The sequence below is a fragment of the Dermacentor andersoni genome, chromosome 1, assembly GCF_023375885.2.
Source record: "Dermacentor andersoni chromosome 1, qqDerAnde1_hic_scaffold, whole genome shotgun sequence".
In the NCBI taxonomy this organism is placed as follows: Eukaryota; Metazoa; Arthropoda; class Arachnida; order Ixodida; family Ixodidae; genus Dermacentor; species Dermacentor andersoni.
Genome location: NC_092814.1, coordinates 60,912,470 through 60,936,840, shown reverse-complemented (window position 1 = coordinate 60,936,840; position 24,371 = coordinate 60,912,470). Strand labels below are relative to the sequence as shown.

Sequence of the window (24,371 nt, the reverse complement as noted above, 5' to 3'; positions counted from 1 at the left end):
CTGTATACTTGTGTAAGAATTATTGCCACTTCGCCGTACAACACGTAGCTGCTACTACTGTATACGTGTAGCCAACACACGCTTTGTTCGCGTGTAATCGGCATGTGCAAAGCAGTCCGGCGCTCTTACATGAGAGGGTTGAGATATATGCTGTCATTAATGTAAAGCTGGAGACGTTTGCCCGGCTGACAGCCTGGCATGCTACTGAAGATATGATATACACAGTGATCATAGACACAAACGGCACATGCGCCCCCAGATAAGCACACACTCAAACAACTCTCAGAAATGTTCCATTGTAGACTTGAATCAGCATAGGAATTCTTGATAATCTTGCAAATAAAACTTATCAGACAAAAATTTTGTAACTTCTAAGCTGAGAAATTACAAAATAGGCACCTACTTTCCAGACACTCTGTAGATCGGGCCTGAAGTTTGGTACGATGTTGCTGAAGTACTAATATCGGCCTATATTCAAATAAGCATACACATTTTTAACAAGCTAAAGCAGCCATTTCAAGTTGAAGTCTTCACAAGTAGATAATCCCTCGTGGGCAAAAGCAGCATAGGTTATTTTCGCACCTGGTATTGGTGATGACATTGTGGCAGTACTGTCCAAAGAGAAAACTTCCGGCTTGGGTTCCTTGTGGTTGCTTTCCTTGCTTTGGTTGTCAACTGTAAGCAAAACATGGCATGTTAGCTGACAAAAGGTGAACATGTCTTTCTTCTTGTTACTTTTTTGTGTGTGAAGACGTAGACGTAAGGTCAGACAAAAATGAGAGGAAAATAAAAAGGCGACACGCCACATAAACTACAGAGCAAACAAAAATAACTTCCGTGGCCCGGGAAATAGAACGACGCATGAAATGCGATCAGATAATGTGTGCGTTGCAGTGACCCTGCCCGCAGCTTTCGTCAGGCGCACCCACATACGTAGCTGTTGTCCTTTCATCGGCGCTTCAGGGCGTTTTGTACCTCGACTTTCTGTTTCATCCTCAACGTTTCGCTCTTCTTCGCTTTTAACTGATCCTGAGCAACTACTTTTGCCAATTCCAATCAGCAAGCAAGCGCCCCAAGCTTGCTGATCTTCTATACAAGCTTGTCTCTTCTCTGGAATCGACAAAAAATGGACGCAGTTGTTTCCTCGCAAAACTGAGACACGCACCAATGGCGTTGGAGGGGGGGAGAGACTAGTTTTCGATGCAAGAGCCCAAACCTGCCCCGCTGAGGCCCTAAAAAATCTAAATGTAAAGAGCACGCCACTCTTTCTCCTCAGGCATGATCTGCACGCTTGCAAGTATAGCCGATGGTCGCTATACCATAAAGCAAAGACTAGAAAATCTGCATGTAGTTAAGTCGATTGCCAGTTCTAGCCCCGGTGCAGAATTTTCTTTCATCTGTTTTCTTTTTCCTGTTCCTTTCACTGTTGCTCGAGGGTCGGCGATAGATGGTGCATGCCGAAACTTTACCATAGACATAGTATGGGTCTGGCGAGGCACAACGAGATTTCAACGACATCAAGGAGATCGGCGAAACTCGACAAGTGCCCGCGGGACCTTGCTAAAACCGGGTTACAAGCACTTAATGCTCATAAAAGAAGAGCTCGCCGAGTGCATTTACACTATCCGTTAAAAGTGTGTACGGCTACGTTGCCTGCGATTTAAGTAAGTTGTAGTAGTATGGCATAAGTTCCAACGTCCTGGAGAATGAAAAAGAACTCTCGCACTCACGCTCCAGATGTCTGGAGTGTCAGGAGCGCCACAGGAACTAAATCACACAGTCGAACGACATACTGTATGTATGGCGAAGGCGTACAGTCGCCTGTAGACTTTTGGCAAAGGCTGCACATACTTGACAAGAGTACGTAAAGACGTTCCCAAGTTTCGTCGCGCTCCACACGAAAGGAAAGACGTGCGGAAACGTAATAATCAGAAACTGGACGTTCAGTCGTTTTCGGAAAAAGACAAGAGGACGCAATTAAACGGGCAGCGTCGTGACGCACACCCACTGGAATACAGACATTAAAGGAGGCTGCGACTAACAGAGACCTGTCCTGCACTCCTCACATGAGCCACGTGAAAAAGCGACTGACTGCTATTTGTCACCTGTTCAGGTTCCTTGCAGGAAAGAAATGGCAGAAGAAAAAAAGGCGAAAGTAAGCCAGGCGTTCTGACGGACGGCCGATTGTACGCTTCTCTCTTTAGAATGGCGCAGCCGACGGAAGCCCAGTCTTAAGGCGCTCCAGCCTTGAGCAGCGTACTACGGAGCCCTTGCGTCCTTCTGCATCTCGGCGTCCTGGGTCTTTCCGGCGAGGGAACACCGTCAACGCTTCCCTTGTCATGGATGCCGTACCTGGTGCTCCCTCGATCTCCGAGCAGCCAAACGCTGCCTTGGACATGGTTCTCGCCGTGCTCTGTGCCTTTTGCTGCCAGGGAACGCCGTCCACGGTTTCCCGGCCATGGGTCACAGCCTCACGACGTCCTGGGCAGATTGAAGCACAGCTTTGATGGCTGTATTCCACCCGCTCGCGTATGCGTGCGACGAGCCCCACCAGCACTGCTTAGCGACCGGACCTCGCCAGATACACCACCTTCACGAAACAGTCGTGCCCAGTAACGCCTTGACAGAGCGGCCCGCAGGCTGCTCCGCCGCAGGAACCGGCTCACCGGGTGTCGACGCTGGCTCCACCCCAGACGGTGGGAAGCTCATGACGACTACCGTTCCCGTGTCGTTCCACCACCGGGTGGCACTTAATCTCAATCCAACGCCATCCGGTCCAACAGATAAACACGCAGCAGAACACCACTGCTGCTTCGACTTGGCAGTCTTCGCCAGCCGAGCCACTGTGGCGGCAACCCAGTGAAGCTCTGGTGCTGCACGATCTCGCCGCTGCAGCTACACCCGGAAAGGTTTTAGAAGATGGGCTCGCAGCCTGCTCCGTGGTAGACTGCGGATGCGAGCCGTTTTTTCCACAGCAGGCCTTGGACTCTGTGTCGGCTTCCGACACCGTACCATCAATTCCAGACACCGAGACCACTTTTGGTCCACAGCAGTCAGTGAAATGGCTCCTAAACACATCAACGCCGGGTCGTATAGAGGCGCCGCTGTTACAACTTAGGCAATCCGATCTGTCCTCAGATCATAGCAGGGACATGCTTCCTGATTCGTCGGAGCCACATCGTTGGATGTCCACGCAATCGTTAATTGCTTAATTCGCCGCCGTTCACGCCGCGCTGAGAGAGGCCTCGCTGAAGGTCATCGTCATCAAAGGCCTGCCCGCACGCGAAAGAGGCGAAAGATGCGCAAGACACAGCAAGCAACGTGCAAAATATCAATCGCGCAAGGCACGCGATTTTTCGTCACGTTCGGCGGATTCGAGCTCAACGACGAGCCTCGATCAAGTCAGTGTTACCACTGCGAAACACGCGACGACTGAGCAGAGCGGCGGCTATCCACTGTACAGGATCTTCTGCCGTACGTGCCCAGTTTCGATGGCGTAACCGTCAGCGAGACCTGCGACCAGCTCGCAACAGCCAATGCCGCCCGCCAGAGAAACTGGTGGCGGTTACAATTTACTCTATTTTTCATCATATATTATCAATCAAAATCATGCGAAAAGGTGTAGACGTTGCAGCAAACGGTGACAAATCTGTTTATTTTTATTTTTATCTGAATAAAAAAAAAGGACTGTTGCCGTTGCGACATCTGTTGGGACTAGGAAAAAGTTGAATTTGTCGACATATATCGCAAGGCTAAACTATCGCTAAATATGGAGGCGATATATATATATATATATATATATATATATATATATATATATATATATATATATATATATATATATATATATATATATATATATCGCGCGAGAAGCGCGAGAAGGCCTCTCTCACGCACTAGTGCAAGCATTCTTCGCTCAACATTTTCAACCACCTAGTAGGCAGCCTCTTGTCGAATCATTAATTCTCATGTAACTTGTAGAGAAGCCCACCTTTGCGGCTGGGCGGGTCGTACTGTGACAAACGCAGGCCATCAAGAACCTTTTCGAACATGATGGCGATGAGTTGCTTAAGCCGGGTCACGTCTTTGAGAGGCGTCAGCTCCGTGGGCACCGGTGGTAGTTCCTCATCAGGCTCACCCGTCTGCAGCTGGCTGCATATGGCCGCTTCCAGCTTCTCCTCCCAGCCCTTCCAGAGAATGAATAAATGAATAGAGATTTACTGAAGTTGCCAAGGGAACAACGCTCGTCAGAGGTAGGCGATGTTAAATAGCTCCTCTCAGAGGAGCATACAAACGCAAAAATGTTTAAACCTGCCTTGCGCCTTACCTTCCATGAAATCCAGGATTAACCTTACGAGATTTTTTTCTTCTTCTCTTTTAGAGCAATGAAGTTTTCAATATGTTTTTAAAGCTCAAGCCAAGATAGATATTAGTGAATGTTTACCTTTGAAGCACGCACACTACTAGCAGTGAGGCGACTTGGCTTTATGCAAGCTCTTTCCTCTCAGGACACAGTGCACGTCTCTTGGCATCGACGGGACCGACCGATCTAAGCGTTTCAGCTGACTGCTCACGAAAAGGCAGCTTGCGCAGCCAGAAAGAGGTGCCACGTAGAATCATGCTACAGCTTTTCACGCGTGTAAGACGTTACCGAGTGCTCTCAGGCTAGTTGTAAGGAACAGTTCCATTCTCAAAGTCTCGCTACACATCCTTTAATCTGAGTGCAAGGAGGACGTTTTTGGAACACTGGAGGATGCGAGAGGCTGATAGCCTTTTTTTTTTAGGCGTGACAGCTTGTAGTACATCGGATGCCATTGCAAGCCGAAGCAGCTTTCGTCAGCAAATGCTCTGCGCCGACATGAGAAATCACGACAGCTCTATATTGATGCGGACTCCACAGTACCTTCGCTAGCGTGATTAAGTGCTACTTTTGGTCAAGACGGGGGAATCATAACGCAGCTGTAGAACGTTTACGTCTACAAAAATACCGAAAGTTCAGAGATAAGACACACCTATTCAAGCGCTTATAAGCTCCATTCTACTGAAGGAAATGTCAGAGTTGGTTTTCCGTGAATGCTGCAAAATCGTAGGACAATGTTATTTTGGTAGCGTGCCACAATTCACTGCAGCCGAAAGCTTGTTTTGCAAAGAAATCATTTCGGTATCCTTCTTTCCTGGTTAACTGCACTGCATCGTAGTTGGCGATGCATGTTTGCTTTGTATATATTATTCTGTGTTGATTGCCTTCAATACATAGGTTTGGCAGAATACGCCCTGGGCGCTCTCGCCCTATCATTTTAAAATTGCTTGATTTCAGCGATAAGTTAGCGATGCTGAAAAACGCTTATAAACTGAAGAATTCCGGCATGAAACTTTCCCAAGATTTTTCGTCGAGAGTGCGCGCAGTACCTAAAAAGCTATGGGACGCTTCGGTTGAGCAGCGGATTAACGGCTCGGTTATTAAAATGAGGTTCGATCATTTACTTATTGATAACGTTCGCTACAACTGGGACGGCGGCTGAAATTGTTTTGTAACAGCTCCTACTTTTGATTCTAGCGCAAGGTGTCCGAATGCATCACCATCCCTAGGTTGACAATCTGATCACTATGCCACAGATCTTGCGCTTTTGAAAGTTAATGCCAGAAGCATAACTAACAAATTCCCAGTTTCTTTCGCTTGTTTCTTCATGTTCTCCTCTTGTTATATGCATCACAGAAACATGGCTTCATGAAGATGTTCAAGACTCAGAATTCACGCCTCCTGGTTACATTGCTGTCCGGTATGACCGTCAGAATAAGAAAGGCGGTGGTGTTGCTTTGGTTTTACGTTCAGATTTTAACTTTAAGGATCTACCAGGTCCTGCCAATTAGAATCAGTTTGGTGCAAGTTACTAGTGCATAAGAAGAATTTAACAATTTGTGGTCTTTATCGCCCCCATGATAGCCCTAGTGAATTGTTCGATAATATTTCGCATTTTATACATGACCATAGCCTCGACAGTTCCAACTTAATCGATCTTGGCGACTTTAATATCCCCGGCATTCACTGGCCTTCCCTCACATATTCCGCCATTAGTGCCTCTATTTGTAGAGACTTAATCACGTCTTCTTTGTCACATAACCTTATACAATTAGTTGATAAGAATACGCGGCAGAACTCCATACTTGATTTAGTGTTTATCAGTGACACTCTTGCTCATTTAGGCTTTAAGTATGATATCTTGGAAAGGATCTTGGACCATAACGCAGTTCTCGTACACATTAACTATCCTATCCCACATGAACGCTTTAGCTATTCCACATTTCATGATTTTAACAAGGCTGAGGATACGTCTATCACTGATACTCTGGCACATAACTTTGACCAGTTTTTGTCGCTCACTACCGAATGTCATGTTGACAGTCTTGCTGACTGTTTTGAGTCGTTAGTGAAATCTTGCATCTATAATTACGTTCCATTAAAAACAAGAAAAATAAATAATAAAGTTCCTTGGATTAACTGGGATATCTTCCACCTGTCATGCCGTGTCGGTAGACTGCGTAAATTAAAGCATTCTGATCCTGCGCTTTGAGTTCCTCTTGAGAAAGCCAAAAAGGAACTTCATACTCGTACTAAAAATGTTAGAGATTTCTATTTTTCAGTGCAACTCCCTATACTACTTAAATCAAATCATCGCAGGTACTGGACATCAATTTTACCTAGTGCCGCGCGCAATACCTCTTTCAAGATTAACGACGCTATTGCTAACGACCCCATCGTAATTTCGAATACTTTTAACTCGTATTCGAATCTGTTTTCACCCTCGATAACTATGTAGTTCCAAAGTTTAGTTATGAAGCACAATCTAATAAACTAGGCGGTATTGTAATAAGTTTTGATGATGTCTTAAACCTAATCTTGAACCTCGACACTAAAAAGTGTACCAGTTCAGATGGTATACCGGATTCTTTCCTTATAAGATACTCCCTATGGAGAGCTCAGTACATTACTGTAATCTTTCAGAAATCCTTAGACTCTGGTGAAATACCAGCTAAATAGAAAACAGCCAAAGTCCTGCCTTTGTATACATCAGGTGATAAACAACTTCTAACTACAGGCCGCTATCTCTCACACCCTGCAGTCATGCAAGATGTTAGAGCCCATTATTCACAAACATATAGTCGAATTCCTTAACTCTAATGAAGTTCTAGCATCTGCCCAGCATGGTTTCTGTCGTGGTTATAGCACTGTAACGCAATTAGTCGATTTTGTTCATGATACCGCTTCTAATCTAGACAAAGGTAATCATGTGGATGCCATTTTTATTGATTTCTTTAAAGCTTTGGCTCTGTGATTCATTCTAAAGTACTGGTAAAATTAAACGCCATATTCAATAATCCCTGTCTTGTTTCTTGGATAGCCAGTTTTCTTCGATGTCCCTCACAATTTGTTTCTTTTAACTCAGTGGAATCAGCTCCTGTCGACGTTACGTCAGGCGTTCCTCAGGGATCCGTATTAGGCCCTTTATTATTTCTAATAAATATTAATGATTTACCGCGTAGTACGTCAACTAAAATCAGACTTTATGCAGATGACTGTGTATTATACGAAACTATTAACTCCATTGATGACCATCATCGTCTTGCCCAATCCTTATGTCTTTCTGCGCTTGGTGCAAAACGTGGCAAATGAACATCAACTGTAGCAAAACAGTCGTGATGTCATTTGCCAATAGGAAGAGCCCCATCTCGTTCGATTATTCCCTGGATGGCATCCAACTTAAAAAAGTGTCTCAATATAAATACTTACGAGTCATTCTAACAGAACATCTTTCTTGGTCTAAACACATCGAAAATGTACACGGGAAAGCCATAAAAAATTAGGTTATTTGCGCCGCACTTTAGCTACGACCGCCCGCGATATTAAACTGCTATTATAAAAAACGTTAATTCGCCATGTTCTAGAATATGCATCTATCGAATGGTTCCCCTACAAACAATGTAAAATAAGCTCGCTCAATACCATTCAACGAAAACCTATACGCTTCATTTTCCAAATTACAGCCGCAGTTTCTCACCAACACAGGCTCAACAACCTTTTAACATTGAGCCATTACTTTCACGTTATCGCACTGCAGCCTTAAAACGTTTATTTAATAACTGCACCTCTGGTCTTTCTGACTGTAACTATATCACATTTACTAACGCAAGTTGTACCCGTAGCTCCCACGCCTTGAACGTAACACCGATTTATGCTCGTACTAACACATTCAAATAGTCTTTTTCCACGCACAATAGATCTTTGGAATTCCCTACCCGGTAACATTCATTCACTATCACTAAAACGTATACCACTGGTAAGCACTTCACTAACATGCAAAGCGCTTCTTCTTGATCATTCATCTTTTTGTGTATGAGTGTGTTTTTAATGTGTAATGTATAATGTTCCAACTCCTGCTATAGGCCTATATTGGGCTGCAGTATATATATATATATATATATATATATATATATATATATATATATATATATATATATATATATATATATATATATATATATATATATATATATACACATAAAGGTCGATAGATAGATATATGCACTGCGAGGAACTGCACAGAATCAAACTTCGAGATAAGCTTTTTATTAATTTAGACAGATATTTTACGTCTGTGATGAACGTTTTGCTAGTTCATAATGGCAATGAAGACCAATGAATTTCATGTTTAGCTTGTGCATATTGTAGTTCAAGAATAACCCATTGGTTACTCGACCTGCAGATGGCACCTCCTCCATAATGACATAATATATTCTTTAAAAATCATTTTCTGCTATAAAAAAGAAAGTTACAAACGCTATTATTGCTTTCCTGGGGCTATTGTTCTTTGAATTTAGAAGTGCGCGAATCATTGCCACTTGGATAAGTGGTAATGTGCGTGCGTGCGTGTGCGTGTGTCTGTTGGTAAGCCAAATCTATCTTGGTATGCCATGTAATAATTTTTAAATACAATCCTACCTCTGTAACAGGTGCTTCAAGGTCCACATGAAAGACGTCTTGCAAGAGCTTGTGGTCTTCAGTACTCATTTGTGTTTTCAGCTTTAGTAGTAAGACGAGCAGTTGACTCGCTGAACTTAGCTTTGACAGCATGCGTTGGTATTCATTCGTTATCTCCACTGCGCGCTTACCCAGGGACAGCAGCTGAAAAAGCAGCACAGAAAAGATTTTAAAAAATATTATTCGAGAGGATTTTCTGCAAGGCATAAAGAATAAAAGAAAGTCAAATAAAGGCCTCCAACTCTGCACCGTGCAAGAGCTACGGCAGTGTTACAAGCGCCGAAAGAAACGAGGACAGCGGCAACTGCGGTACATGCTATTTCGAAAAAGTAATCTACAAAACAACCCATCATGTATAACTCTCACCTCTCTCTGTGTAACTTCCAACAAGGAATCAAAATTGTTCAGTGGAGTGGGAGTCTTGTCCTTGAGCTTGGTAAGAACACATTTTTGTACTACGCGAAATTGAGCTGCTCTTTGGCTTAGTAGTTCTTCAACTTCTAGTGCTTCCTGCCTAATCTGTGGGAATGAAAAATAAATCAGAGTTATCAATGGGTACTATCAAACACAAGCTGTCTACGACAGTAATCAATCCATGACCGTATCGCGCATCAGTCCATGTCACACAGCGCGCTACAATCGTATCCACCAAACTAAAATACTCTACAGAAAACACCAGTCGTTCATAGGAAGTATCCACACAGCATTCCAAAACAAGTAAAAAAATCGCGAGCTGCTATCTTCCGGATGTGACAGTGGAGGTTTCAGCACTTTTCATGTTCTTCTGACGTCTGACCTACAATTGCGCCATCGACTGCCTAGTGCTGTTCGTGAATGTGCTCACATTCACCGCATTCCGCCCTCTCTCCCTTCTCTCTCTTCCCCTTCTCCCTTCCCCCAGCATAGGGTAGCCAACCGGACTCTTGACTGGTTAACGTCCCTGCCTTCCTTTTTTTCTCTCTCACTCAATCCAGCACGAGTGCTATAGCTGCTTGCTCTAAGCGCACCATTGAGGGACTAGTTTTCTGGCAATGATAAGACACCGTCGAGCAGATATTCAATTTGTCGAATATTTCAGTTTAGACGATATTATATGCTGCAGGAAATAACATGAATCTTTCCATTAAGATGGAAGAGTTGTGCAAGAGTTAATCCAGACGAAGTACATTGGCTCCTAAATATCAATACTCTCTCTAACAAAGCGTGAAATTGTCCCGTTCTTATCACGCATTGCAGAATGGTGATAACTATTAAGAGGAAGATTTAGCTCGGGTGCTCCTATCTAAATACATGTAAAAGGAGAATTCGTTTTTCTCGGCAACCACTGCAAATTTGGCGAGGTTTGTTGCATTGAAAAGAAAAACTTAAAATCTAGTGAGTGTTGGTTTCAAATTTTAGATTTATGTTGCCATTTATTTAATAAAAATTGGCAAAAATCGCAAATTTTCAGAAAGCGAAACTATCAAGTTTACAACTATCTAACTCAGTAATGAGAAATTATATCAAAATTAAGTGAATTGCATCTAATAGTACATCTAAAGCGAACAAAATTAATATGCTACACATGAATCTCAAAAAATTTTGTAATATTGGAATGCATCTTTTGCAGAACCCTTGTACACAACGTAACGAATTCACATAAGATATAAATTGACATCAAATTTGTCCGCTTTGAATTACCTAATGGATTGCGTTTACAGAACCGCGATGTCTGTTCTGTATGCAGAGGTATTAATTTGTAAACTTCGTGCTTACATTTTTTTTTTGTCAAACTTTCGAATTTTTGAAAAGCCTTTTAACACAATTCAGGCCCTAAATAGAAATTCCGCTTCCAACAGTCACTAGATTTCAACTTTCTCTCTCAAATTCAATAAACTTCATTAATATTGGTCCAGGGGTTATCTCAGAAAAAACGTTTTTGCGTTTTACATGCATTTGAGTAGGCCACGTCGGAGTTGGGCCCGAGCTAAAGCTTCCTCTTAACAGAAACACTTCAACTGACCAATTTTTCCGCGTACAACATGATAAACCGAAAAAAGTTAGGGGGGGAGGGGGTTACTTTCACTTTCCCCATGATTCGAAATGTGAACAGTGACATTACAGACGCCAAAAAAGTTGCTAGTTAGTACACCAGAACGTTGTCACGTGCACAAACGCTCTGAATCGTGTCGCCCTCGCACGATTTTCATTACCAAAAATAAAACTAACACGATTAAATTGCAAACCTACATCTACGTCCACGGTATCCTATTGCACCGAATCTTACCCACTCAGCATTCATACTTCTGCAGGTACTATGATGACCCAGGCACCTTATGTCATATCGTATGGCCATGTAGAAGAAAAGTCATGGCACCGTAGACACCCTAACACTAACCAAAGAGTATTATTTCTGGGATTTTACGTGCCAAAACGACGCTTTGAATACGAGGCGCGCCGTAGTGGGGCTCCAGATTAATTTTGACCACCTGGGGATTTTTAACGTGCCCCCAATGCACGGTAAACGGGCGTTTTGCATTTCACCCCCATCGAAATGCGGCCTCCGCGGCCGGGATTTGATCCCGCGACCTGGTGCTTAGCAGCGCAACACTTCCGAAGAGTAGTGGGAGTCCAAGCTATCAGATCCGGAGCCGAACATACAGCGCAGCCTGATCACACGGGCACGGGAGATGGCCAATACCGCGGCCGCCTGGAATAAGGAGGCTGCCCACCTATATAGGGTGCAGAACGCACTTGCTCAAAATAAAGGTTTCTCTCTCTCTCTCTCTCACACACACACACACACACGCACACACGCACACACGCACGCACGCACGCGCGCGATTTTAGATGCAGTGCTTTTTCTCATGCTCACGCGTCCGGTGTTCTTTACACATACGAAAGCTAGCAGACCGGGTTTCTCATTTTTTGTTTCCAAGCAATAAAAGAATCCCAGGACGAGATGTCGACACCTGAAGAAAACGTACCTTGAAATAATCGTCGATGACAGAAAAATACTCCTGAAGCGGCAAACTTGAGCTGTAGCTGCACTTGAGTGTTTCATCATTCGAGGCGCGCTTATAATACTGATGCAATCGTCTCAAGAGCTCCAATACAGGAATCCAGAGAACTGCAAAGTTGTCGCTCTGTATCCTGTATTTTTCTGTTGGCAAATTAGAGAAAATCAAGAAGATATAATTAACATTAAAATAACCGCAAGAAATGCTAATAAACAAAAAAAGAACATATGAGCGCGCTTTATTTAGTTTGTTTCTGTTTGTTTTTTTCGCTTCGCATATATCATACATACATACCGCAAGAAGGGTGAACATGTATGTTCACACTTTGCCTTCCCTGCCACTACGCTGCGCCGTGCGACACAAAGGACCTGCGGAGTCACTGCGACTCTTACGATACTAAAATTCGACAACTGCCGCGACTATACCAGCGACACCATCACTGTTTGCGACTAACTAGTGAAATTTTTCACCGACGCGGCGAAATAGAGAACGGACCAGTGCTAGTATGGAACCATCGAAGTCGTGTTGACGTTCAAACAAACCTAAAATTGCGGACGTACAACTATTCGGCCACCGTATAGGCCCTCTTGGCACGACAACAGCTTTAAACGCACTCCATACCTACACTTCCACTAGATTTAGCGACATTAAGCTCGGAAAACTGCCAGTCTGTGAAGAAGATTGCGCGCGCTTCGGCTTCGCGGAAGCACACTAAACGAAATAAAATCCGCGCGCCTAATCTGTACACAGCCAATTCATCTTTATTAGTTTTTTTTTATTTAGTGGTTACTCCAACCACAACACGGTCCGAGCAGGACAGGTGCATCACGGTAAACAATATTACAATAACCAATGCAATGAATGGACAGACACATCATAGCATAAAGTACAAATATCAATAAATGTGAATGGCGACCAACGAAAATGCAGGAGATAAAGAAATGTGGAAAAAATACGTAATAATATTTAGAAAGATGTATTATATACTGAGTGTTCGATAAACAAGGTTCTTTGAGGCGATTCCACTCAAGTGCTGTTCACGGAAAGAAATAAAACTTCTAGGTATCAGCATTTGCAAAATAAGGCGTTAGTGAGTGGGCCCTGCGATGTCATGTGTACATTGAAGTTAAAGGTGCTAAATATACTGAAGGGACGATCGCTAGCTTGTTGTTAAACAGCGCGAAAAAAAAAAAGAAAAAAACTCAAGGCTGCCCTTTTTCCTCTGGACTTGAAGTGATGCAATGTTATTAGTTTTCATTAGTTCTATAGGAGAATAGGTTATATTAAGTTTAGAGTAAATAAGCCTCACGGCTTTCCATTGAGTGCGTTATAGTTTGTTAATATTCTGTTTAGCATAAGGGTTCCACTCATCGATGCGTACTCGAGTTCTGGTGTGAAGTATGTTAGCAGTTTTACGTTTGGGGAGAATTTCTAGGCTCACGCTGTATGATTTAATTCAACTTTACGAAATACTTTCTTTGCCAGTCGTCCTTTGGTCTGTAACTTCTGACGATATCCGCATTCTCATGTTCGAACTTTGCAAGCGTTTGGCCAACAGCGAACGCTTGCAACGCTATGCTATAATGCAACGCTATAACGGCCAACGCTATGCTAAAATACTCTAATACTGCGCCCACAGTAGGGTACAATCTAAATGGTTGACCTGAATCCCTGAGATTTTTTTTCGTCACATAAATAACCTTTGTCAAATGCATTAAGTGAATCCTAAATTTGTGAAAATGTTTGCACTCCGAACGCAGATGTTCACATTCCTTTTTTACTCGACTATTTATTTATTTATTTATTTATTTATTTATTTATTTATTTATTTATTTCTCTCCATGCTAGAGCTACATACCCCTTGCGTGTTTCCTACGTAGGCACTTTCTATATTTTAGGTAGGTACGTTGGATTGATTACACCAGCAAAACGCAAACTACCGTTTCAACGAACACACTGCGAATATCCTTCCTTGGTGTCTCTGGTGAATGAAAGTAGAATACATATGAGAAAATATTAAAGTTAAATAAAATCCGCGTCACCCAAATCTACATTTTATTCGTTTAAAATCACACTTTTCGCCATATCTTGGAAAGCATAATACATTTCACTCTTGCTGTGCTGAATTGACATTCCCATTTGCATTCTTTTACACCGAAGCTATCTATGGCTAGGATCCCGGGATTTCTTCGTGGCGTAACACCGACAGAAAACTATCATCATCAATGGCTCATACCCCTAAACGCCATGGCCCATAGCCCCGCAAGGCAGAGGCCACAATCACTCAGCAAGTGAAGCGAACAGTGGATACATTCTTTGGAATCACGTGTACCACATACAGAACACTGAAGCATACGTTTCAATAAAGAACAAGCTCAAAACAAGCATCCGAACCACATAATTGATGATAAGGCGCTCCGGCGCCTACGTGCAATGCGAAGCATGTAGCGCTCCCCGCATACGGTTCCAGGTAAAATTTACTGTTGCGCAAGCTGCCGCGGCAACGGCAGCTTGACTGTAGCATACGAAGCAGGGAGTGACGTAACTACACTTTCACACGTAAAAGAAGAACCCGCCTAGCAACTGGTTTGTGTTGTGACAGTGCTTTGGGACGGCCACATAAGGTGAGGACTCCTGAAGAACGGTGTGCATACAAGGCGCGGCAAATTTCTCTCCTCTCCATGGTCCACTCTTTGCGGGTGCACGAAGTAGCGGCGCAAGCCAAGTGGCAGGCCGTCGAACCATCTTAGGCTAATAATTAGGTAAAGTGCATGTGAATGTCGCCACGTGAGTAATTTCAACCTACGTCACAATGGGTACTCGTTCTAGTTGTCGTTTACAGCTTCGCTGTCCAACCACCCTCACAGCGTGGATTGAAGACCATTTTTTCCACCACATTCCGCCATGCCGCCGAGAGAAATTATTTTCTCATTGTTTACTCAATCGTTGTAACCTATTGACTCATTTAATTGCCGCAGCTTCAGCGACGTACAGGCACCATTCATGTAATTATTCCCTATAAACGACAACCGTTTGAGAAGTCGCGAATACTTATAGAAGATCACTTACGGGAGGATTTAGACACCAAGATGCTTGCTTGAGGGCCGTGGAGGAACTGTATGCCAATAGTCTGCGACGTAATGTCACAGGCGAAATCTGGAATTGGGATCCCATCAGAAGTTGACGTTACCCGTGCCCGAAGAGAGCGATTGTTGCGCCCCACCGAGGAGACGCCAAAATGGAAAGCCACTAACCTGGAAAGAGCTCGTTAGACGGAACAGAAGGTTTGTTCGTTTCAATGGTCAACTTATGCTCGTACGTCCTCTCAGCCACGCACGGACGTGCGACGAGCGCAAGGGGCAAATGCATGGACGCTTGCACCACCTGCGACGCCCCTGATTCAAGTCGAGTTCAAGAAACAGGCAAACGTGACGTTAGAGAAGGCTGCGCTGTCATCATGCGAAAAGCTGTCGAAAACTGGCAGGGCCGGAGCCGTGCAAGTAAGCGATAACAGCGATCGATTACTCGTTCTATTGACGGAGTCTCATCTCGCTGCAGCACCAAGTAATGCAATAATACTTTGCCATCAGTGAGTTTAACGGAGGGCCGGTCAATATAATGCTTATTTGTCTAAAGTTTCTGCTTGATCTTTCACCGGACTAACTGGATGATCTTTGTGATAACGTTAGTGGGGCGCGGCGTAAGCTAATGACGAAGGGTTTAACGAATCGCTTTGAAATGTAGCTGGAATGCGGATCGTACTTTAACTAAGGACCCGGACTCTGACGTCGCTGGATCCAAGCTATAGTGATGGGTATTAGTTTCAAAATATTACGGAGCGGGTCCTTAAGGCCACGCCTGAGATATTTGAGAAACGCACCTAACACAGAGTGCAGTACTGACACGCTGCACAAGCTGTGCTTATTCCACTTTCTGTCGCTCAGGGCGCATCTAACAGCGCCAATACCTGCGCAAAAACAGACGTATGTGGAAAGGGAGGGAAAGGTATTGCTTGATGCAGGCGGATCTTGCTTTGCAAAAGATGCCGGTATAGCATGCAGGTATAGCGTGCGCGCAACTCAGCCCAGTAAAATCGTATGGGAGCACACTTCAAATTGTGGAGCACATTTCAAAAAACGAGGAGCTAATGATGCAGTGAACATTGGATTATCAGTTTAGCACGAATTTCGTTAACGCAGGCAGCGCCGATCACCGCCTGCAAGCGTGTACGACACATTCCACTGTTGGGGGCATCGACCATGCCTCTCGGCTAGATAGGCACACGCTGATGACATCTCGCGAGTGTTGCTGGCAAGCACAGAAGGCATAACTATTCGCCGTGTGTCGCAAGCACTTCCTCCCGATGGCTAAAGAACTTTCGTCATCTTCGAAGTTGCGGAATTGCAGTTTTATAGCTTTAATACATCCGACACACAGGAAACCTAATCTTTTTATAGTATTTCGTGGCGTTCGCTACATCGCGATGAAGAAATGTATCATTTTTGTACAATGTCACGCGTTCTTCTAACAACACACAATACTCTCCGTGGACTGAGGTTGGAAAATGAGCGAAGTTACTTCTTAACGATCACGAGGAAACATACCCGATGAATTCTGGTAGAAAGCCACCACCTTAAGGTCAAGGGAGCTTGGTAGCATGGTCTCAGCCTGCTTCACCGTAAATGCCATCTGGTGGTGGTCCAGTAAAGTGGTGAGTGTGACGTCGCTGTTTAGCGCAACTAACGGTCTGGCAACATCCACCATGACACGAACGTCGCGGAGAGGTGCGGAGGCTTCGAGGTGAACCTGTATGAATAACCCCATAATGCAGGCACTCAGGATTAAAGTAGGCGATTGTAGTCAGGATGACACGTCGCGTAAGGTTTTTTTTTTTTCCTTCTGTGCAGCCTATAGAGCTTTCCGTTCTTTCTTGGACCAAGAAGAAAACAAACGGGCAGTGACCATACGTCTGAAATCCTATAGCCTCAACGAATTTCTAAAATATTTTGCGAAGGCTGCACAAAATGCTGCAACCTGATCGCAAACACGTTTACGTGTTCGACGTCTTCCAATGATACAGCAATATAAGAGACTCCCCTAAGGAAACAGTTGTTAGCATGCACTTGCCTTGGCACCGAGACAAACCGCTCTTGAGCGTTGTTTTGCCAATAAACAAACAAACAAACACTTCCATGGTACTTTTGAACAACAAACGTAACGATCGAAGCATAAAAAATTTAACAGTTTCGCCACACGGGCAAAGCAATGAATGCGATCGCAACATGCTAGAAGATTACACGAAGTGTAAGACGGGCTGTAGCTGTAGACGGGCTGTAGCTGTAGTGATAGTATGAATTAAAATAAACGTAAGCTAAGTAAAAACGAGACGTTGCGCTAGTGGTCCTCTGTTTGAATCACGCCATCGGACAACTTAATTTATGTTCGGTCATTAAACCCAACGTTTTGCTTAGCGACTTTACCGCCACTTTTCCGTATTGGGTATGTTTCAAACCTCTTCTTGGGCCGATCTCGGAAGTAGGGCCCAGCCGTGCCAATAAAATTACATCATTTTCAGGTTTGAGCTGTGTTATTGTTTCGCACTTTTAATATTTAAGTCTGAGAAGATTTAAGATAAAACGCATGCGCTGTCTATGTTTTGTTTCGTGACATTTGTTCGTGGACTGCCATTCTCAAAATTCTGAGGAATAATTTTGTCAAGCGTGTAAGAGCTGGTACGAGCAACTTTAGTGACAGAATGGTGTGGCAATATAACCCACATATAGGGCAGGTCATATAGCATGGCGTGGCATATAGCATAAATATATAGGTGACCTCACGACGACGACGACAACGACGGCAAACACTCACGTAGCATATAATTGCTATCGCAATAAAGTAATAGTCACAGCAAAATGTCTTATTTCCTAGCGCAAAGCAAGAAATTTGGTTGATGTACCAGCACGTGTGCAAGAGAAAAGAAGAAAACTGCAGCACTTGTGCCAATAGCCAGCTCGTATTTTTCAGCCATCATGCCGTTTTGGTGCGACTGTCATGAATGATGGACGCACCTTTATTACAGTACCCTGAAGCCTGCCGCAAATACGGATTAACTGAACGAAACCGCGTCAGTCAAAGGAAGAAAAGCAGAACAGCCTGAATTCGCGCCCAATTCAACGGCCTTCGAGCCCTGGCTCCAATTTTGAAACAGTATATTCGCTGCACAGCAGCACTTTTTTTTTTTTACGTCGGCGAGACACCTAAGCTGTTAAGGCGGCGCCAAAAGGCAGACGACAGGTCCCACCTGACTGACCAAGTGTAAGACACCGACGCACGTGCGTGCAGACGACAGTTTCGGAATCTTTGCAAACATGCAGCCGCGTGCCGAACTATACACGCAAACCTCGCTCACGTGTCTTCGACAATGTTTTGCATGCGACAACTTCAGTCGCTGCACCAACGGCGTGCACACACGACACGGAAAGCTTGCGCAGCGCGCCGTTTCGCAAATTTCACAGCCGCAATTGCGCCGGCCAGATAGACCGCAGTAAGCGCGTTCCCCGGCACACAGGCATACACAGGCGCGAAAGTGCAGCGAACCCGGCTTCGCCGCAGAGAAAGCGGCACACGCCGGCGCGCCAGACGGTCGCAACACAATGCGCGGGCCGACTGCGCTGATCGCGGGAGGCGTTGATGCCTCGCCGGCCGCGGGATTAGGCAAAAAGGAGAAAGCCTAAGGATATGACGTCGCACTAGCTCGTGTGCCGGCGAACTGCATTGCGAAAGCCTAGTAGAGCGGAATGAAGCTGCTGCGGCAGGCAGCACTTTATAACAGCGACGGAAACGCCGATTTCAGCGCTCCGGACGAAGTGAGACAGCACTTCTTCAAAACTCTCCCCCCCCCCCCCCCCCCCCCGCGCTCTGCTTTTATTTGCCATATACAGGCTTCGATCGCCGCGAAAGCTTTTGTCGAGGCGCGCTCTCTTCAAAAACCGGAGAGGTAGAATCCGGAGAGGCCCAGTTGGGTTGCTGCGTGTTCGCGCTATTTTGCTACGACGCGAAGAAACTTTTGTTCGCACAAGTCAAATGAGCTGAGGAAGAGGCGGGCGCCGCGAGGGAACAAAAAATATTAAGGAACTAGTCTCGGAAAGGCACTTGTACCGCGCCAGGATCAGTAGCCCCTTGTGCAAGAAAAAGAAATTTCGAAACCTGCACATATTTCGCCCTAGGCGTACTAAATGTAAATGAGCTGTGTACATCACGCAGGAGAACGCCACTTTTCGCAAGAGATTTCCTGTCTTAAAAGCAGGATCACAGATTGGACGTAAGTTTCTCTTAGAGTTCATTTCTTTTCTTTTTTTTATTTGCTATTTCGGACAACCTTCTATGAAAACAAATAACGAAAAGAAAAACTTTGAACGCTAGGAACATGCTGTTCTCCAGTGCCTTGCGACTGGAGTTAAGCGAAATCATCATTCTTGAAGCATACTGCATGCAAAAATGTGCAAAGGCGTGCTGTCTAGATACACACTAGCGTCACTTGCCTTCACTATAATCGACGGAATGAAAGAGCTACCATCTTCAGTTGACGCAGGGCTCTCCTCAGAATGCTAGATAAATGAGGGGGGAAAGAAGAAATAATCACCGAAATACTTCCGGCACATTCTGACTGTCTCTGCCCCACAACGGAGCATAAATTATGACAAGGAAACGATAAGTTAGTGCTTACGTATGGGATCTCAGACATGGGTCCAGCGAACACCTTGATCTTCAAATCAGTCTCCGCCTTCTTTCGGCCAGGAAAATCTAGTAAAAAATAAAAAATATATATATATACAGTTTTATTTCCGGCTCAAATTGTCCACCCCACAACGCCCGGTCAATTGTCCCTGTTGAAAAAGAAAAAAAAAGAAAGCTAAAGAAGGAACAACGTCAGAAAGCATGCCAAAATCATTGCGAAACAATGAGCACTTAAGGGGTCGGAGATTTGTAGAACGAGGCGGCGTTGACAAGTGCCCAAATCGCGTATCAGCAGCCCGGCGTACGGGCATAAGTTTCTGTAGTTACGATGTTTCGTTCCCATTCGGCCTACATACGTCTATTCCTTTACGCTAGCCGCTATAGCCCATCAGCTCGCTATAGCCGCTGTACTCATGAATTACAAAAAAAAAGAAAAAAAACTTGCGCAACGACAGTATACCAATCACTAAATCATGAAGTTTCTCAGACGCACAAACGCACGCGTGCTGGAGCACAAATTCAAAAAAAAAAAAGAAAGGAAAAAAAACCTGCGACCGCAGGTTATCACTGTCGTCGTTTCGTCACTGAAGTATGCGGGTTGCGTTTTCGAACATGCGGCCGCGAGACTGGCTTAAGGAGACGGTCACTCCTCCGTCCCCTTTCAAAACGACGTAAGAATTCACTCCTTTACAACGTTTCTTAGTATGCGTGCATTATGCGGCCGGCGCACAGTAGAAGGCGTTTCCCTTGCCTTGGGCGTTTTCCTATAAAAGAATGCAAATTAATTCCATAGTTATATGGCGCCGTTTTATGGGGGGAGGAGCTGGGGGGGCGGGGGGGGGGGGAAGCGCGCGCTCGAATTGCGCAATGTCGCTGTCACATTTTGCGAGCAGCGCTGTCTTCTGCGACAATAGACTGCGAATGCTGTGCCTTCGAATTCAAGCGTCTCACTGCACAAGTTGCCGCGGCGATGGCTGTCTCTCCAAGTTGCTCTGCTTTCAAGAGCCGCACCGGCCGCGTGCGCGCGTATCCAGTAAAAGTGGGCGTCACACCAAAGCATGAACGTCAAGTAAGAGTTACAGTGCACATCTATCTACACAAAGGGGGAGCCCGACCGAAAAGTAAACTAAGCGTGAGCAGCACGCGTAGCTGGCCGCAATCGCCCCCATTCATGCAAAAAAAGAAAAATGGGCTTTGCTCCCAAGTCGTGCGTGCGGCGCCGTTATTCATAACGCCAAATAGCTAGAAGAAACTAGCTCCCGACACGGTTGGGATATTTCAAAGAGGGATAAAAGAAAATGCAACAACGATGTTCACGCGCGGTGCTTTCTGGCTTGCCGACAGGACAGAAGTTATCGCTACCTTCATGTGGTCCAGTATAGACATACCCGCAATGGCGCAATAACAGCGCTAAAGGGCAGACTAGCAATCGCATTGACAAACCTTTCGAATACGGTGGCACTAAATCAGTAAATATTTGTGTACTATATGTGTAAACAAGCAAACTTGCAAAAAACGACCGCAACGGTCACTCTCTATTCCTGTGCTCAGTGGTTAGTGTTGGCAGGATCATAACACATGACCGTAAAAGGCCGAAGCCTGAGCCCCTATTCGCAAAGCATTTCGTACGTTAGGGCGGTGTATAAGAACATACGCTAGCGACCGCTGATTGCGAAGCGGGCGGCCAATGACGAATAGCTCTTACAAACGAAAGGCTTCGTGAATTGGGCCTCTGACTGAGAATGCTTTTTTGTTAGTCGCTACACCGAACGGCCGCAGCGCTCCTCCTTACGAAATGATGACCTTGTGCATTAGGGTCCTTGTGAAACAAATGAGGACCATATTTTGTAAGAATTCTCTTTGATTCTGTTCGTCTCGTATCATCCGCCGCTCCGAGTGGCTGATCCGCGTGATAAGGTCGGCGCGGCGACGCACGGGCTGATGACGAAGGACAAAATGCAATATAAAAGGAATGATTACAAAATCTGACCCCAGACAACAGATTTGTCGACGTCGATTTTACGAACACCGCACACTATGATTAAGCGCCCGTACTATCTGCATCTGTGTACCAGATAGGGCATAAGTTCTAGCACTGTTAACCTGTAATGACTGTAGTGGACGATGCTCAGAACGTGCCACCATCGGTAAACCAATTTCATCTATTTATAGACGTCAGTCGCTTGGAAACAGACATAAACCGGTCATACTCTCCTCTGATACTGGTATCCCACAACTGGACCATCCTGGACCTACACAGGATCAGACAATAAGTGATAAACAAATATGTTTATTTATCTATCTCCTTCCTTCCGTCGTGTGTACGTGACAGTCCGCACTGACGTGACAATTAGAGATTGTTAGATTGAGCACTCTTTACGCAAGAACTGCGTTACGGTAAGCGTGGACGGCTGTCACAACGCTGGTGTATAGCGACATCTTGCGAGACTGTCCAACAGCACGCGAAATCTTCTTGCGCTACATGGTTGTTCTCGTCGAAGCAATATAAAACAGATGAGACTACATTTTGTCGATTGCATGGCTGCCGACGTTTTACACCAGCAGATAGGTAGCATATGGTCACTTCCTGCAATAGCAACTCTGTGCCCTCTCTGAGTAAACTCTGCGACACAAGATGGCACCACCAAGCCGGCTGCTGGCGTTTCGGCTCCCAGTAATACAGCATTCCGAGCAGTGAAATTGCGTATTATCATCAGCAGCAGCAGCAGCGGCAACAGCAGCAGGCTATCTTTAAGTCCACTGCAAGACAAAGGCCACTCACTGCGACCTCCAATTACCCCTATCTTGCGCTAGCTGATTCCAACTTGCGCCTGCAAATTTCCTAATTTCATCACCCCACCTAGTTTTCTGCCGTCCTCGACTGTGCTTCCCTTCCATTGGCACCTATTCTGTAACTCTAATGGTCCTCCGGTTACCTACCCTAAGCATTACATGGCCTGCCCAGCTCCATTATTTTCCTTTTAATGTCAACTAGAATATCGGCTATCCCCGTTCGCGCTCTGGTACACACCGCTCTCTTTGTCTCTTAACGTTACCCCTAACGTGTTTCGCCCCATTGCTCTTTGCACGGTCCTTAACTTGTTCTCGAGCTTCTTTGTTAACCTCCAAGTATCTGCCCCATATGTTAGCACACTAGAAGGCAATTATTGTACATTTTTCTTTTCAATTACCATGGCAAACTCCCAGCCAGGATTTGGTAATGCCTGCCGTATGCACTTCAACCCATTTTTATTCTTCTGTGAATTTCCTTGCCATGATCAGGGTCCCCTGTGAGTAGTCGACCTAGATAAACGTACTCCTGTACAGACTGTATAGAGGCTGACTGGCGACCCTGAATTTCTTACTTGCCAGGCTATTGAACATTACCTTTGTCTTCTGAACATTAATCTTCAACTCTACTCCTACACCTTCTCGATTAAGTCCTCAATTATTTGTTGCAATTCATCCCCCAGTGTTGTTGAACAGGACAATGTCATCTGCAAACCAAAGGTTGCTGACATGTTCACCGATGATCCTCACTCCTAAGCCTTCCAAGTCTAATGGCTTGAATGCATCTTTTAAGCATGCAGCGAATAGCATTGGAGGATTGCGTAATTGCGTATACGGACAAGCTAAAACTCTCTAATCAAGCAGTGAAGTGAGCCGTGCTGTCTGCCGGAATCGCGTCCGCCAAATTTCCGCAGTGAAGCCACGTGCGCCTCCTTGTTCAGTAATGGTGCACATGAACAGCAATGCAAGCAGAGGGCATGTGCAGAATGATAATTATAATATTAAATAGTAGTAAGAAAGAGTCAGCTGGCTAAAACAGACACCGCATGGTAATGGTCTTCGGTAGTGCTCTGAAGATCTCGCAGATTTGATTCTTTAACAGCAGCATCGGTAACGTGTCTAGGGGCACGAGCTTATGTGCGAGTGTGAAGAGATATGCAACCCTAAAGACAAGCGTACAAGTGATATTGATATCGTCAATGTTTAAGGAAGCATAAGCTAGCTAAAGCCCCAAAACAATTTGCGATTTCAGGTTCAACAAAGAAGTAACTTAAAAGTACTGTGTCAGTCACTTTTGTATAGAATGCAAGTCAACATCGAAAGAAGACCTTTTACAATATTTGAATGCAAGCTTATTCCGTAAGATTGCAAGCAGAATCACGTCTGATCCCGACATGGCTACTCATACTGAACTCATAACATACTTTATTTGTTCTTCTTTTTTTTTCAGGCTATGGTACCTAGCGCTAATGCGATGCATGACAGCAATACCACGGATGTGTTAGAACCATTAGTCTACAGAAGAAAAATGATAAGAAAGTAGAAATTCAAAGAGCAATTTTATAAAACATGAAGCATGGACGCACTTCTGCATTCTGATTCCACGATGACCTGGTATACAGAACTACTACAATTTGTGCCTAAAAGGTCACTCATACATGCCTACTCCCCTGCCTCTAAAATACAGAAAACTACGTTGTTGCTTTCTTTTTTTTCTTTTTTTTCACTCAATAAGCAACAGCCCGTGAATGGTTTAGACATACTTCCAATTAGGAAAATAAACCTATCTGTGCGAAAGCACGAAAGTG

At 44.7% G+C, this 24,371-nt stretch overlaps 1 protein-coding gene across 1 annotated transcript in view; it reads right to left on the bottom strand.

Annotated features, from left to right (window-relative positions):
• Positions 1 to 24,371, bottom strand: part of BBS9 (Bardet-Biedl syndrome 9) — a 56,711-nt gene that overhangs the window by 3,429 nt on the left and 28,911 nt on the right. The window contains exons 11-20 of the mRNA XM_055061545.2: positions 19,763 to 19,839; positions 19,578 to 19,634; positions 16,641 to 16,842; positions 15,291 to 15,431; positions 15,106 to 15,192; positions 12,004 to 12,179; positions 9,404 to 9,556; positions 8,999 to 9,181; positions 3,992 to 4,187; positions 583 to 675 (exon numbers count right to left, since the gene is read on the bottom strand). Of these exons, the coding sequence (XP_054917520.1) occupies positions 583 to 675; positions 3,992 to 4,187; positions 8,999 to 9,181; positions 9,404 to 9,556; positions 12,004 to 12,179; positions 15,106 to 15,192; positions 15,291 to 15,431; positions 16,641 to 16,842; positions 19,578 to 19,634; positions 19,763 to 19,839 (1,365 nt within the window). The remainder of the gene's footprint in view (positions 1 to 582; positions 676 to 3,991; positions 4,188 to 8,998; positions 9,182 to 9,403; positions 9,557 to 12,003; positions 12,180 to 15,105; positions 15,193 to 15,290; positions 15,432 to 16,640; positions 16,843 to 19,577; positions 19,635 to 19,762; positions 19,840 to 24,371) is intronic.